At 42.0% G+C, this 17,229-nt stretch overlaps 1 protein-coding gene across 3 annotated transcripts in view; it reads left to right on the forward strand.

Annotated features, from left to right (window-relative positions):
• Positions 1-17,229, forward strand: part of CRHR2 (corticotropin releasing hormone receptor 2) — a 156,419-nt gene that overhangs the window by 119,836 nt on the left and 19,354 nt on the right. For all 3 annotated transcript variants that reach the window (XM_030490839.1, XM_030490848.1, XM_030490857.1), the window contains 2 exons: positions 2,021-2,093; positions 12,071-12,156. In XM_030490839.1, coding sequence (XP_030346699.1) covers positions 2,021-2,093; positions 12,071-12,156 — 159 coding nt within the window. The remainder of the gene's footprint in view (positions 1-2,020; positions 2,094-12,070; positions 12,157-17,229) is intronic.

A 17,229-nucleotide genomic window follows, 5' to 3' on the forward strand; every position in this document is an offset into this window, starting at 1 on the left:
ACATCCTGCAAGTTCTGGAGAGTTGTGTTTCCTGCCTTGGCACATCTTGTAATTCATTCATCTTCGTATCTTTCCATCAGCATAACAAAAAAACCCAAAAAGTCAGTTTCATTCATTTAAGGCTGCCCTTGGGATTCTTCTTGGATGATAACTTGGCTGGAGGAAGTACTTTATTCCGTCTTGCTCTCATCATGAAATTTTGGAAGATTAGTTGCAAAATTACCAATTTACACTAATTTGCAGTCAGTGCACCAGGGAATACAGACATATCTATATTTATAAAATATTCAAAGCTCATTCATTTGGAATTTAAAAGATGTAGAAATTGAATCAAGAAAAGGCAAACAACTGTGTGATACTGAGTTGTGTTCCTAGATGATTGCTGCATATCTCAACATTTCCATATAGTCAGTTCAGTAAGAGCATTTTGCAATGGGCAAACAGCTTCTTCTTCATTTTAGCAAGCAACACATTTTGGAGAAAGGCTTTGGGGGCATTATGTCATTCAAAAGAATTCCACATGAACCGTAGCTGTCCTTATCTCACTTTATTTGCCTTGAACTCATGTGGTCATGTCTTACAGACTGCAACCTCTTTGAGACAAGAAGTGTTATTTCATGCATGCTTGTAAAAGGGCAAATCTGCACCTGTCTCCATGGTCTCCTTGGTGCAGGAATTACTCTTGTTTTCATGTCTCCGATGGCACTAAGCTTGTCTTTTGTCACAAGGTGAACACAGGGGAGGCATAATTTTTCCTGTGTAGATTTGTTATGCAGTATCCACAAGAGGGAAGAAAACTCTCAGACCCTTGAACTCCAAATACCACTTCCTATGGGATCTGCAGCTCAGTGACCTAAACCTTAAGGCATTATTATAGCAAAACTGTATCTGCTTGGTGGAACCAGGATCCAGGCCATGTGGCTGCATCTATAATATTCAATTAGCTGGGCCTGGAATCATTACTGGGGCTGGAGTCCAAATAGCATGGAGTAGTTCCATCCATGTTATTAAACCCTCTTGGCCTCCAAAGCAGGGTAGCTGTACACTGGGAACATGTACATGGCTCTGGCTCATGCTAGCTCCAGATTTGTCCTCCAGGAGTAGTTTTGGAGTTGGCTATTGTTTGGCCTGAGCCAAAACTGCACCAAGGAAAAACGTAATAGTTTAAATGGTTGAGTTCAGACTTGAGCCCAGTTTCTGATTAATTTACTGACAGAAATATAACTGATTTATTACTCTCAGTTAAGAGAATGAAGCGAACATCAGTATGGGTTGCTGCAAAATCACAGGTTTAGTCTGTTGTATAACACATCTGGGAAAAAACCACTTGTCATTAGTGGAAGTGAAAGCCAAGAAAGCACTGTTACTCATGACACATCCAGGCTCCCTGCGAGTTTGAGGACCTTCAGTTTACCTGTGGTTTCACTTCACTTGAGTTGATTTCCCTTTGATGATGTTGGATCTGGCATTTTCTACCTTCGGATGATCTCTGTACTATATGCTGGATTTGGTAGTCACCAGCTTGGTTCAAAGCCAAGCCAGTACCTTATTTAGACAGCATTTCCATGCAACTTGAGACATATTTTCTGTAGGTAACAGCCCTTATTTTGTGGAATTTAAGTGTCTCTGGGCACCGCAATAGATAATAGATTTTTTTTTTCCTTATACAGAATATTTCTTTCATCCCTTTTTCAGACCCAGCAGGACACATCTTCTGCATCTTTCTCATAGCAGGTTCTCACATTTCTTGGAAATATTTACATGGGCAATAACAAAAAACATAGCAGGAGCAAGAATGGTCTAATGGGAGGGGAAAATCACGCTGAGGTCTGTATCCAAACTAAAGGTGGCTTTGTAGCAGAAAACTCAGTCACTTGCTGATTGTGTATATGACTAAATAACTGGGGAAGTAAGGGAATATCTCTCTACAGTGTCCTTGATATTACAATCTAAAAGATGTGCATTCCTCTTTATAAATTATTTTCTTACTTGTTTGTTTTTGTTTTTTTTTTCATTTCAGATGCTGGTTTGGAAAAGAACCAGGGAAATATATCGACTACATATATCAAGGGCCAGTGATTCTTGTTCTTCTGGTAAGCATGTATGTGGGTGGAAGGACACTGCCATCTTCCATTGAGGGGTAATTTGATAGGCATCTGTGATCTTCCACAGCTACTTTTATGTAAAATAAGACACAAACAAGGTCAAACATCTTCAGCTGTTCTCTGAAGTTGCCACTGCAGCTAACGCTACAAGTCAGAATGGCAGTGATCTGGTTTTGACTGTTTCCTTGACCTCAAGGCATTCTTTCCTTCCCCATCTGTAATGCTCTTTGCCTTCCTTGGTACAATGTTCTGAGATGTGGGAAAGAAAAATGTTCAAACCAGAAGATATGTACAATATCTGCTCATCCATTTGAAGCTCTTGGGAACTAGGGCAATTCTGTCATGCATACTGATTAGAAAAATGTAGTAATTATGGTAAGGAATTGCATCTCCTTGTACAGTTGTCTAGATCTTCTACATCCTCATCATTGCTGTGTATTTGTTTGTTAGCTTTCCTGTTGTTAAGTTTCCTTTTCAGTGCCGCCTACAGTTAACAGGCTGTTTATCTGTTTACTCAACACTGTCTCCTGTGCCAACAAAGAGTAGGCAGAGGAAGAAGGAAGCTCATTCATAAGCCATTTTGAACCATCAACTAAAGCACAGTGATGCTTTCCCAGAAAATACTGGGTGCGGATGAAAAAGATCAATGCTATTAGAAAGGACAATGCTGAAAATCCTTATTCTACTCTTCCACTCCTTTGCAGTAAAAGCCATCTAGAAAGAAGGCAAATGTCCTAACAGAGAATTCACAGGGCTCATTGGGATCCCCTCTCTTAGGGAACTAAGAGAGGAACTAAGACTCAATGTAGCTCTCTTATGCCACTCCAGCACTCAAATGCTCCAGAATATGCAGCCACTGCCAGCTTTTTCAAGGCCTTGCGCTCTCACCTTGTCAGTGCCGTGCCTTTCATGTGATTCAGCATGAAAAAACCTCCTCTGTTGCCTAGGAAGCCAGCTACTAATCCAAATGTTTCCTGACCTGAAATCATGAGTTAATTTCTGTGTTAATCATTAAGATGCAGCGAACAGGTAATATTGTGAGTAGCTGAAAAGAGAAAAAATTTAGTAGGAGTCTGGTTTTATCTAAAAACTCTTTTTTTATTTTTTTCTAAGGAGAGAAATACAATTGGTGTGCACAATATAACTGTGTCACTGAGAGAGCCATCCCAAACCCACAAACAGCCTCACAGTAAATTGACTCACTGATATAGAGACTAACTCACAAACGAATCCAATTTAGACCACACAAGGCAGCAGGCTTGCAATACTTGGAGCATTTAGGTTTCAAATCATTGTCTAGAAGTCTGTGAATCTATCATAACACCTTTAGTCAACAAGATCTGTAAAATCCTTGGATAGCATCTCTGGCAGATACCACAGGTAGCTTAGAGTCCTGAAAATAGCTTTGTTCTCCAAGAACTGCACTTTCTATTTATAGACCCCAAAGAGGAACAGAAAATGGAGGTACGGTTGGAGGCTGCCTCTTCATGTACAGGTCATTATATCTACCTCTAATTTAGAGCAGCCTTGAGACCCCTCTAACCTGCGCCAGTAACTTTACTGCCCTGAACTGATGTTGTGTATTGAACCTTTCTACATTGGCCTGCGCTTGAGCTCTAATTAAAACACTAATGAGATGACAACAGTAATTGCGTTGTGGGGTGGAAAGCAGCTGATACAATTTTGAGAAGTAACATAAGGGCAAGCCCTTCCTTCCCTCTCCTATGGTTACTCCCATCAGAAAGCACTGCTGGGAGAGGAAAAGAGCTTTCTGGAAATATAATCTAAAAGGCAAATCTGAAAATTCCTCTTACAATACACTCCTGATTGCTACAGAGTGCCCCCTTCCCCCCCCCCCCATTTTTTTCCCAAACTGGCAGTTGAGTCTTGTGTTTATAATTAAAATATATAACTCCACAGTGTGTTAAAGCAACTTGACAAGGTCATTTTTTGATCCTTATGCAAATAAAATCAAATCGTATGTAATGACTCAAGCATCACATTATTATAGAAGTTACTGACCCTTTCAAGGGTGCCATGGGAAATGCTGGATTAAGAGCACTGAAGTTTGACGGTCTGACAGGCAACACAGTCAAAATATTGACCCCCCACTATGTCAGTATGCCTCTGCCTTACACAGATGGGGACAAAATGCTGCTTTCCTCTTCCCTCCAGTTAACAATGGTCACACAAATGGAACACACAAAGATTTCACAAATCATACAACTCTATGACCTCTTTCAGTCACAGCTAATGAGTTGGATTTGAACAGACAAAGAATCGAAATGTTTAATTGAAGTTCATGTTTTATGAAAGAAAAAACATAATTCTGTGAGAGAACTATCCCTGTGTACTGGGAGTTCACACTGAAAACTCCATCAAATTACAGTCCATATCCACATGTGACCACTCAGCCCATGGCAGTTAAAATAGGTTTCACACACTTTACTAAGAGCCAAGTTCCCCGTGTACAGCTCAGCTGAGTTTTGGTTACTTGTTTGACAAAGGTAGTGTCATTATGTGTTTGAGAGCATCATTGTACCAGCCAGTGGCAGTATGATTAGAGTCTTCTTGTTGATAAAATTCTTAGTTCCAGAGGGATGAAACCTGCTTCTAAAGATGCCAAGTCTCTTTAAAAGATAGGAGGATTTTGTTTGTCAAAAATTATTTCCACTCGTTTTGGTTTCTCATTTTATTGCCTCTATGCATTGAACTGCTGCAGCACAAGGCAGCATAACACCACGAGTTCTAAGGTCATGCAGGAGTTCTAAGCCTCAGTGGGAAAAAAAGATTGGCCCAAAATAAACCCTTTGATCATGATAGTAGTCCTCAAGTCCATCTTTAAATCATATTATTCTCTGTTATATCTCAGGGAACAAAAACTTTGAACAATGCAGTAGAGAGATTTCTTTGATTGCTTTCCTACTTGTCTTTAGAATAAATGTGAATGTTGACTTGGGCTGAAAACAAGAAACGATTTCTGAGACAATTTCAGAGGCAAAGGAAGCTGGGTACAAATGCCAATATGCTGATCCTGAGCATTGAGTAAGAAACTTGTATATTGACAAAAAATGTGAGGGAGAAAATGTAGGTAATCATCCTTCTTTGCTTCATTCCTGAATGGATTTCGGCTTGAATGTATTCCAGGAGAGATCTAACCATTGAGCACATTGGATGCTTTGCAATTCAATAGCACTATAAAAATACACTCTGCTAGGTATCTTCTCTTGAAACTACTGTGGTTTTTTTAATTCTGGTGTCTTTCCTCAGAGTGGCATAACCAAGTTTTAATCATACATTCCTCTTTGAAGGTAAAGAAGGGGAAGAGGGTTGGAAATACATGCCAGAGAACTGAATTTCAGCCTGATTTTATTAAGAAAAAATACATTTCTTATGTGCAGTTTTAAATACAATCTCTGTCAAAGACTGGTGAAGCATAAAATGCAGCAAGATCAGAAGACAAACCTCAGAGGCACCAATAGGCACCAGAGGCAGCTGCTTTTTTTCTCAGTAACTACTGTTGTGAATTGGGCTGCTCTGCAATATTTCACAGAGCTAAAACTGAATTAAAATTTCAGTTTTTCAGAGGCAGATTAAATATTTCGGTTTTTTTCAAACCTTTCTTTCAGTTTTAGTAGATTTTTTTCTCCTTTTGCATGAGAACTAAATAGTTTTCTAACCTCTGCTTTTTGGGTCTCGTTGAAAATAATTCACCACAATCAATTAACTGCTGGCATAAGTGGGTATATGAGCTGATAGGAAGACGTGGAGATCACTTCTATGTCTTGCCTTCATCAGCTGTTTACATTTGAACAAGGTAAATTGCAGCTCTAGGTCTCAGTTTCCCCAGCTATAAAGCAAGCTTAATGATACTTATCTTCTTTTGTAAAATGCTTTTAGATCCCTGGATGACAAGTGCTGTAGAAGAGTTAAGTGTCCTTAAGGATATGGGCTCCTCCTTGTTTCACTGTGGAATTTTTATCAGGAGACAGCTGACGTGTACTGGAGTGGTCTTTATGATGTGCTAATCATTAACAATGTACCATTTTTATGGTGGCAAGATCAAAGCTTGCCCCAGCACTCAAGGTGTGACCACACAAAGCAATTTTTATAGCAGCATCCTGTTCTCTGTTTTATTTTCTTTTTCTTTCTCAGCAATTCCAAATATTTTTGTTTCCTTTCTTGAATCATCTCAGTTCCCAACGACTTGAACCTGCCCTGTCTGGGGAACTGCCAGGTGGACTATTTACAGCAGCATGCCCATGTTTTAGGGTCTCATGTCATCTTGGTAATTATCAATGTGCTGGTTGAGAGGTGGATGAGTTGGTTGTTGAGGGGCTATTCCCCTCTCCAGGCAAGAATTTTCTGTGTGCCATTGTTATTTTTGCAAGGGTGTGTTTACTGGTGTTGCAACATTCAGCATGTTCCTAGCTTCAGGTGAAATAACTGGAAAGAAGCCCTGTTCAGTCACATTTGACTAGAGATCCCATGGTAGTTGATTTGACTGGGGAGTTACCTGCAGTGTGTTTCTTTAACAAAGCTTTTTGAATACAAGATGTTTCAGGAGAGACAGAAGGACCAGCACAGTAGTAAGAGGGGGGTTATAAGACTGGAAAAGAGGCTGAGAACATGCTCATGCATGATGCAGGGTTCTAGTGTGGAAATGGTGTGATCCCATCTGCGACTGGAGTTGTGTTTGGACTTGAGCTTAGGTGACAGTGTAGGCAAAGAAGGGCCTGCTTGCTGATGTGTAACACAGACAATAGGTAAGGAAAGTGTTCATTTACCACTCTCTCCTTTCCCCACCAAAACACGACACCATCCCATGCTATCTTCAGGATGTGTATATTCCTGCTCGGCTTGCCAGAAGCATTAGTCTTCCACTGCTATGCTAGGGAGTCCCTTCCACAGTCTCCCTGATCGTGACCATCCGCCACACTATGCCTCACTCTTCTTAATCGCATCCCATTATTCCTGATCAGATCGTATTTTCCAGCACTTTGCTGTATGCCAAAATGAGTCACTGTGATGCCTGTAACCCTTGAAAGGAAAAATTTTGTGATAAAAGGCCCTGTTTGAGTGTATGTCAGGACAGTATAATAGAAAAAATAAAACAAAGCATTAATAAACTGGCAGACTATTCATTTGAGGTCAGGTTGACTGTATATAATGCTCCAGCTAAAATGACTGCTCTGATGAGAATTTGGGTTACTTAATCCTGGGGTAGATTTTATGACATTGCATAAAGATGCGAAGTCTAAATAGAATAATATTTACATTTCCTGGAAGTAAAGAGGAGCAAACATTCTAGAAAGCACAGAAGTACAAGCTTTCTGTGAAGCATAAAATAGAAAGCCCAGCAGAAATGAGCAAAATAAATGCTAATTGCCCATTAAACTCTCAAAGGAGAAGGAGAAGAGCTTAATTACTTCCCATTTAAATTCCTGAGCTTAAGGAAAACCGTAAAGAAGCCTTCACAGTCAGCGTGACTGTTCCTCTTTTACACATCTTGGAATACTTTAGCTATTTCATCTCTCTAAGGGAGATAAATTTCCTCTCAAGTGGAGTTCAGATTTTATGACAGAAAATTTTTATGACCTAAATCTTTCACTGAAAAGTTTCTTTTGGTTCAAAAGTGCTTCTGGGTTTGTATGTTCAGATTATAATTGATCAGTGCCAAAACAGATGGTTCAAATGCTTTTTGGATCACTGGCTTATAGCTCCATTTTGGGGCTCTGAATTTTAATCTCAATTTAGAAATGGAAACACTAAACTTCCAAAGCCCTGGCAAGGTAGGAAAACTGCTTCTTTCTCGTCTGTAGTTGGAGAGTTTTATTCCAGCAGTAAGCATATTCCTAGCACACCATAAATAAAAGTAAGAGAATAAGAAATAAGCCGGTTTATTCTGTCTTCAAGACCTCACTTTTAGATTCATTTTATCTATCAATAAAGATAAAGGGAAAAATCATTAGTCCTATTTTGCATTATGAAGCAGAAAACATTTATAAACAAAAATGGATAAAAACATGAAATGAGATTAAAGTTAAATAAAAAGGATGCGCTGCCTGTCATCGTTACTTCTCTTAAATGTCCATTCATCAGCCTCCATTTATGGAATGATGTGTGGATTTTGTTAGAGCTGTCTAGTTCTGAGAGAAATTAATTTGTTGACACAGAACTCCAATAATAAGAAAGTCCTTGACAAATAATTGTGTACTTTGCTAGCTACAGTACAGAATCTCTTTCCTAGGAACATTCACTTTGCAGTAGTAAGATCTTTCTTACTTTGAAACGCTACTATACATATATACACAAGCAATAAACACCAGAGGCTTCATCTTCTTTGCTTGTAAAACAGAATTAATCTGGTAGTCACTAGAACTAGGTTTCATATAATATGTCACTGATCCTCAGTAGATACAGCCACACTCATTCAGTTGAAGCTCAGATGGGATACCCCTGGACAAGCTGAAGATCACTGGATGATTTCTCTGGGCAACTGGTTCAAATCCAAGCACTATTTATCCAAAAACACTCATTTAAAATATGTCAAATGAACCACTGTTGAAAGGTACCTGTTTCTTTCCACTGAATATGAGTAGAACCTGGGATAACCAGCTGCCTAGAAGTAATCTAAAATGAAATTGTGCCAATCCGACTCAGCTATTTGTGCTTTTACTGTGTGATGGAATCACTTTATAGGCGACGCCAAGCCACTTCACTCCTAGGTAGCTAATGTAGCAAGATGATACACCACGGCACCAAAAATGGCTCTCAGTGACTGTGTTCAGGCAACTAAACACAACCTTGTAATACAGCCCTTTAATGTATGCCCTCCCAACAGGTCTGTCTATGCAAATCACATAAAGAGGCACTTCAAAGTGGGGAGAGCAGCCTCATGCTGACGTAAGCATCCCAATAGAAAGGAGGAACTATACTGTAAAACTACCTATTTTTCTTCATAGGTTATTAAAAGAGGTGGTGGTAACTAGCTCAGAGGTAGATATCCACCTTAGGGCTCAGGGGTAGATATCTACCTTAGGGCTGTCTACAAGGCTACTGAGTTTTATTGTGGGCATGAGACCTAAGGCACCCTCTCTGGCATTGGAAGGGTTGCACAGCAAAGGAGAACTTTGGGAGAAAGGTAGAAGGATAACAGTATAATAGTAAGATGTTTGCAAGACCATCCACCTTGTTGACAAGTACATGATCACAAACATTAATGGAAGAGGCAGGGTGACAGTCACTCTGAAGTGAAGGCGGGATTGCTCAGTACCTCCTCAGGTGGATTTTAGTGTCTTTGGGCCCACAGGCTTGAACACTGCCAAAGTGAGCAAGGATATTCAATGCATGAACTAGGAAGAGGAATCACGGTGAGTGGCCTCTCTCCTAGGAAATATTATAATGTCCCTAGCAGGCTTTCTTGTGACACTGGGCAGCTTGTTAAAAGTAAGCACCAATGTGTTTGCCTTCCTGTTGCTGCTGTAGACAGTTGGGGTCTCTTACCAGCCCTGTGTCACATGGACCACAGGCCTTCGCTACATGAGAGTTCCTCAAATGCTGCTGTGGTCTGTGCTTGGGTAACTGAATTGTTTCTCTGAATGTGGCCTCCATTAGGATGCTCGGCTTTTGGTGGTACTCAGCACAAGCAAGCTTCATCTGAGAGTCAGTATTACTGCTGCCAACCAGATGAGCTAGCCAGCTGCCACAGGGATCAGCACAAACATACATGAAAATTTAGGTGAGAAGTAGTAATACATCCTTTCTGTATATCATCAATTTTTTCTTTCTGCAACCCTCGAATAGGGGGATATTAGGGAAAAGAGTGGGAGAATGAAAAATTGATTTATACAGAATAAGGAGCTATTTCTAGTGAAGTAACTCCCAAACTTTTCAGCTAGCAATTCTCCTTCTGGACTGATGAATCACACTTCTGCAATTTAATTTCAGAGAAGATCAAAATTCTTAATTTTTCTGATGCAGCCTGTGGCAATTTGAATTTCCAGTTCCCTGCTGTCACATCAAAGTAGGACTCATGAAACTTGAAATGCTTTCTCCTGTCCAATTCATCATGTTAACCCCAGGTGATTAGCCCTACTTATATTTGGAACTTGCCCTTCCCTAAGAGTGTATAATCCCATCTGGCACCTTCCATTATGATTGCAAAAGTGGCAAGTTCTGGATCGGTGCCCTTTTTGCATCCTCAATAGAAGTAACCCAAACCTAGCTCTGAGCTGACAAAGGGCTTCAAGATTTAGTAGCAGAATTTCAGAGGTAGAAGTTTTCTTTCTGTGGGATGGACACCCCCATGCACCTCCCCATCAGCGGAGATTGCCTGAACGTTTTCTGAATTGAGGAATGGGGTAGTCATCAATGTGAGGAGTTAAAGTTTCAAGTCAAACCAGTGATATGAAGCTGTTTTAGTCTCTGATAAATAGAGAACCATTTAACTTCAAGCTCTTAAATATGACAAACAAAATTCCAGCAAAAAAAAATACAAACAGCACTGTTTTATTTATTTCTTATATTGCCTAAGGCCCTGCTCTGCTAAGAAAATAATTTCAAAAATGTCACATGTAAACTCCTAGAGCAGCATTTTTGTATCTCACATAGTAAGTGTTTAATGTTCATGATTACCAACACAGCCAGTCTCTCAGTGTCTATTCAGGTACTTATTGTACCATTTCTTATAAATAATGCTTATTGTACCATTTCTTATAAATAATGTTAAAGCAACTGCAGGGGATGATCTGATGGATGCCAAGATACTGCAATCATTGAAATATACCACACTGCATGAAAAAATGGGAGCCTATTCTGAGAACATCTTGAAATTGGCAGCTCTGCTACATCGTTCATAAAGAGTTGGAGGTCAATCACAGAATCGTTCCATTCATAGACTGCAAAATGCCAGGAACCCTGGGACTCTGGACATGTGTGTGAGATAAATGTCTTCTCAAAAGCATAGGTTGTGACCTCGGCAGTCCTGAGATAACAGTTCTGTAGTTCTAACAGTGTATGTTGGCAACAATTTTGAGACAGATCAGTATGTTGTAAGCTACCCTACTTCATTGTTGAAAGCAACCCAAAACTTGCTCCTCAGTGCCAAATCCTTCTGCTGATCACAGTCTACAATCCAGAATCTTCTTTTCAGGGTTGTTTTTTTTCTTTTGTGTTTACACTGAGAGGAAATTTATGTAACAAGGTTGCTAGCAATGCTACAACAACAGTAATTAGAGCAAAACTCAATTCTCAGTGGTGAGATGATAACAGAAATCAAAATTACCTAGCTCAGCAGATTAAAAAGGGTAGTGGTAAATACAATCATCTCACCTTTAAAGACAGTGCAAAAAAAAAAAGTATTTTTCTGGTATGGTTCATCTGCTCTGTTTTAAATGTCTCTTGCGAGTGCAAGGTGTAGCCTTCACTGAATAGAAAGGGAGCCTGGTGTAGCTAGCTCACATTCAGATCTCTGCAGTGCAACCTTGTACTGTAGGCCTGGGGAGCCCTCCCTAACCGTTACAGCCTGATCTGGAATGGAAAAATGGTTTCAAATGCCTGCCATAACAACACAGCAAGTGCTGCCAAATGCTCTGTGCAGGGAGCCTTGGATGAGCTCAATCAGAAACAGAGGCAAGTGGCCAAACAAATCCCACCTGTAGTTCTTTGTGGCACCCAGGAAAGGAGTAATAGAGAATAAAAGTAAGTAAGTTCCTTGCTGGAACCATGAGTTTTGTACTCCATTTTCATTACTGTTTCAAAACCATTAATAGCTGTTGGATATTTGCTGCATAGTCTGATATTGCCAGTAAACTCCTGAGTCTGCTGCAATCAATGGTAAAACCAAAAGGCTGTTTTCAATCAGATTAGAACTGCAAAATGTGCTTTTTAAGGCATATCATATTCTTTAAGCTATTATTTGATTCACCAGTCTTATTTTTTCCTCTCTCTTCCTTCTTTTTCAGATAAATTTTGTATTTCTATTTAACATAGTTAGGATTTTAATGACAAAGCTGAGAGCTTCAACCACTTCGGAGACAATACAGTACAGGTAAGTCAGCTGGTGCTTCTTGCTGTTTCCGGTGTTAAGAAAGAACTGCCTTGCCTGTCTTGCCCTTGTCCCATCTTTGTCTTTCCAGATGTCACTGTTGATCTCAGAGGGTGTCTTTCTTGCCCTTTGAGCTCATACAGTTAAGCACACGGTATTTGTTTTTTCAGGCAGCCTATAAAAGTGTACCTGCATTTTGTCCATCCACTCCATTTCAGTGTCCAAGCAAAGCAAATAGCCTAGGCTTACAGGCACAGCCATGTACCCTGCCACAGTCAGCAGCCTCTTCACCTCCTTCAGGCTTGCACATGCCAACACACACATGAAATTTCGCACTTCCAATGAAATCAGAAGGATTTGATTTCAAGTGAGGATAGGAACTTTATCAATTTCTGTACGTACACAAGCATATGTATTATATAAATATATCACAACTCCTTTCACTGATGACTAGACCATTTATGCAGCTAAATCAGTGATAAACTGTGGTCTCTAGCAGGTTGCTTCTCTGTCGCAGTCTCTAGCTTTGTAGATGCAGAACAATACAGTATGAAGACTGCTCAATAAATCATGTGTATATGCATATTAAGATCCTTGTTCATACTAATATCCTAGCAGAGCTAGAAGTAAAAGAAGGTCAAAGCCTGGGCCAAAATGCTCATAGCTGTAATCAGTAGCAGTACCATTACTGATGAGTACTGTGTGCATACAGGTATTTATAGTAGGGTTTCATGTGTTTTTAAAGTGAAGGGTATGAGAATGAAGGGCGACTATGAGAATGAAGGACTTACCCTGCTAAGCTGGTGCCAGCATTAGTGTAACCACTCAGTGGGTTGCATCACAGAACTGATCCTCAGCAAATCATTACCTTCCTATGGGGTGGCTTCTCAGGCAGGTCAGTTCCCCAAGCTGGCTGGCTGTGCAACCTGACAAGCACTGCTATAGCAGAAAGGAGGAGACAAGAATGTTTAGCCCAGGGCAACAGAAGAAAGGTGGCCTGGCCCCTTCCAGCAGCATTGTGGACTTAGATCAGTCTAAACAGTCTGTTAGCATTTGCAGTATCTTGCGAGGTTTGGAGCATTTATGGACAGATAAGTCGTTACACTGGGAAATAGCACAGTAAGATTGGTCTCAATCCTTTAAATCACTTCTAGATAAAATTTCAGTGTATCGAGCTGGTGCTTGAATCCTGATATCCAATTTAGCCTTGACTTTGGAGGCAATTCTGCTGCAATAATGGAGTTTTATTGTTTTGCCTGATTCCTTCTTTTTACTCCTGTCTGGGGTTTGAAGACAAATGTGAAGTTAATGCAGAAGTCTGATTTTCTTGTTCAGACATTTCTCTGCACGTTTTCTGAGAAATGAAAGAGGAAAATACCCCTTTTTCATGCTCAAACCTCATTCCATTACACTAAAACTAGCATGGAAAAGCCCTTATTCAAATTTCAGTACATTTTTATCCCTCCCAGTTTGCAGGGAGCATTAAAATATTAGATTCTGAGGCAATCTAAAGTAACTGCCTTCATCCTTGAACAGATGATGGTGATCTTATCCTTGCTACAGTCTCTGTGAGGGAAACATCTTTTTCGCAGCCTAAATAGAAACCCTTAGAATTCCAGGAAAGCCTGAGGCAAGCCTTGCTGCTCTAAAGCTGAGTGGTACAAATATTTGTTAAGCAGGTACTAAATGATGTGGCAGCTATTTTAAGACTGTCACTCCATCTTGACACTGGTGATGTTTCTGTGCTCCCCTGCTTGCCTACCTGCCTGTCTTTATCTACCTGTTACAGCATGTCGTGGTTTGAGCCCAGCCGGTAACTCAGAACCACACAGCCGCTCGCTCACTCCCCCCCCCCTTCTTCCTCCCCCCGCTCCCGGAGGGATGGGGAGGAGAATGGGAAGAATGCAACTCCCACGGGTTGAGATAAGAGCAGTCCCGCAACTAAGGTATAACACAAAACCACTACTGCTACCACCAATGATAATAACGATTAGTGAAATAACAAGGGGAGAGGATACAATTGCTCACCACCCGCCGACCGATACCCAGCCCGACCCGAGCAGTGATCTGGCCTTCCGGGTAACTCCCCCCGGTTTATATACTGGGCATGACGTGCTGTGGTATGGAATACCCCTTTGGCTAGTTTGGGTCAGGTGTCCTGTCTCTGCTTCCTCCCGGCTTCCCCTCCTCCCTGGCAAAGCATGAGACTGAGAAAGTCCTTGGTTGGAATAAACATTACTTAGCAACAACTAAAAACATCGGTGTTATCAGCGTTGTTCCCAGGCTGAAAGTTAAAAAACACAGCACTGCACCAGCTACTAAGCAGGAGAAAAATGACTGCTATAGCTGAACCCAGGACAGTATCCACCCCTTATTCCATACCATTCACGTCATGCTCAGATCCCACATCTCTCAGCACACCATCACCCCTGTCCCATATATACACATATATATACACCCACACCCACACACAGAGAAAGATATCGTTCCCTAGTCCATGGACCAATCCCTGTAAAATTGCTGAATTCATCCAGTCCATGATGTCAGGTTCCATCTCTTGTAATAGTCTTTCAGGGCAGGAGGGACGGTACATGGTGTCGGGTTGTTGCCTGCTGATGATACCGCCAAACTCATCTGGTCACTGCTGAGCTCATCTGGTTTCCTCAAAATTCATTCTTTGTTGAGGTGATGATCGGAGGGAAGTCAGGGTCAATGGCTGGTGACCTGAAGATATCTAGCTGGTGGGCTATAAAAGTGTTATAGAGCAGGCAACAGCGTACAATTGAGTTCATTGGCTGTTTTCCCCCAAAATCAAATCCCCTTGAGGTACACATCGGACTTCCCCATCTTCCCGCATTACCCACCAAGTATATCCAGGTCCCTGAGCAAAAGCAACCCCACGAGTGGGTTTGCCTTTACCTGAAGCAGGAATAACCCAGACTGTCTTCCCCAACAAATTCTTTATGTGCACCACAGGAACTTTATCCCCCTCTACAGTACGTAAAAGTTCTGATTGGGCTGGGCCAGCCCTGTTGGCAGATCCCCTACTGTTGACCAACCAGGTGGCTTTTGGTAAATGTGTATCCCAGTGTTTGAAAGTCCCACCACCCATTGCTCTCAGTGTAGTTTTTAACAGCCCATTGTACCGTTCGATTTTCCCAGAGGCTGGTGCATGGTAGGGGATGTGGTATACCCACTCAATGCCATGCTCTTTGGCCCAAGTGTCTATGAGGTTGTTCCGGAAATGAGTCCCATTGTCTGACTCAATTCTCTCTGGGGTGCCGTGTCGCCACAAGACTTGTTTCTCAAGGCCCAGGATAGTGTTCCGGGCAGTGGCATGGGACACAGCGTATGTTTCCAGCCAGCCGGTGGTTGCTTCCACCATGGTAAGCACATAGCGCTTGCCCTGGCGGGTTGGTGGGAGTGTGATATAGTCAATCTGCCAGGCCTCCCCATATTTGTACTTCAGCCATCGTCCTCCATACCAGAGAGGCTTTAACCGCTTGGCTTGCTTAATTGCAGCACATGTTTCACATTCGTGAATAACCTGGGCAATAGTGTCCATCGTTAAGTCCACCCCTCGATCACGAGCCCATCTATATGTTGCATCTCTGCCTTGATGGCCTGAGGTGTCATGGGCCCACCGGGCTAAAAATAATTCACCCTTATGTTGCCAATCCAAGTCCATCTGAGCCACTTTAATCTTAGCAGCTTTATGCACTTGCTGGTTATTCTGGTGTTCCTCAGTGGCCCGACTCTTGGGTACATGAGCATCTACGTGGCGTACCTTCACCACCAGGTTCTGCACCCGAGCAGCGATATCTTGCCACAATGCAGCAGCCCAGATGGGTTTACTTCTGCGTTGCCAGTTGCTCTGCTTCCATTGCTGCAACCACCCCCACAGGGCATTTGCCACCATCCATGAGTCAGTATAGAGATAAAGTACCGGCCATTTTTCTCGTTCAGCAATGTCCAAGGCCAGCTGGATGGCTTTCACCTCTGCAAACTGACTCGATTCACCCTCTCCCTCAGCAGTTTCTGCAACTTGTCGCAGGGGACTCCACACAGCTGCCTTCCATCTCCGATGCTTTCCCACAATACAGCAGGACCCATCAGTAAACAAGGCATATTGCTTTTCACTCTCTGACAGTTCATTATATGGTGGGGCCTCTTCAGCACGCGTCACCTCCTCTTCTGGTGACATCCCAAAATCTTTGCCCTCTGGCCAGTCCATGATGACTTCTAGAATTCCTGGACGACTGGGATTTCCTGTTCGAGCTTGTTGTGTAATTAGTGCGGCCCACTTACTCCATGTAGCATCAGTTGCATGATGTGTAGAGGAGACCCTGCCTTTGAACATCCAGCCCAGCACAGGCAACCGGGGTGCCAGGAGGAGCTGCGCTTCAGTTCCAATCACTTCTGAGGCAGCTCGAACCCCTTCATAGGCTGCCAGTATCTCTTTTTCAGTGGGAGTGTAGCTGGCCTCGGATTCCTTTATATCCCCGACTCCAAAAGCCAAGGGGTCGACCTCGAGTCTCCCCTGGAGCTTTCTGCCAGAGGCTCCAGGTAGGACCATTCTCCCCAGCTGCGGTATAGAGCACATTTTTCACATCTGGCCCGGCCCGGACTGGTCCAAGGGCTACTGCATGAACTATTTCTCGTTTAATTTGTTCAAAGGCTTGTTGTTGCTCAGGGCCCCATTTGAAATCATTCTTCTTCCGGGTCACGTGGTAGAGAGGGCTTACAATCCGACTGTAATTTGGGATGTGCATTCTCCAGAACCCCACAACACCTAAGAAAGCTTGTGTTTCTTTCTTGTTAGTTGGTGGAGACATTGCTGTTATCTTGTTGATCACGTCTGTGGGGATCTGGCGGCGTCCATCTTGCCATTTTATTCCCAAAAATTGAATCTCCTGTGCAGGTCCCTTGACCTTATTCCGTTTTATGGCAAAACCGGCCTTCAGCAGGATTTGGATTATTTTCCTCCCTTTCTCAAAAACTTCTTCCGCTGTATCACCCCACACGATGATGTCATCAATGTATTGCAGGTGTTCTGGAGCTTGCCCCTGTTCCAGT

Source organism: Strigops habroptila, chromosome 1 (genome assembly GCF_004027225.2).
Source record: "Strigops habroptila isolate Jane chromosome 1, bStrHab1.2.pri, whole genome shotgun sequence".
Lineage (NCBI taxonomy): Eukaryota > Metazoa > Chordata > Aves > Psittaciformes > Psittacidae > Strigops > Strigops habroptila.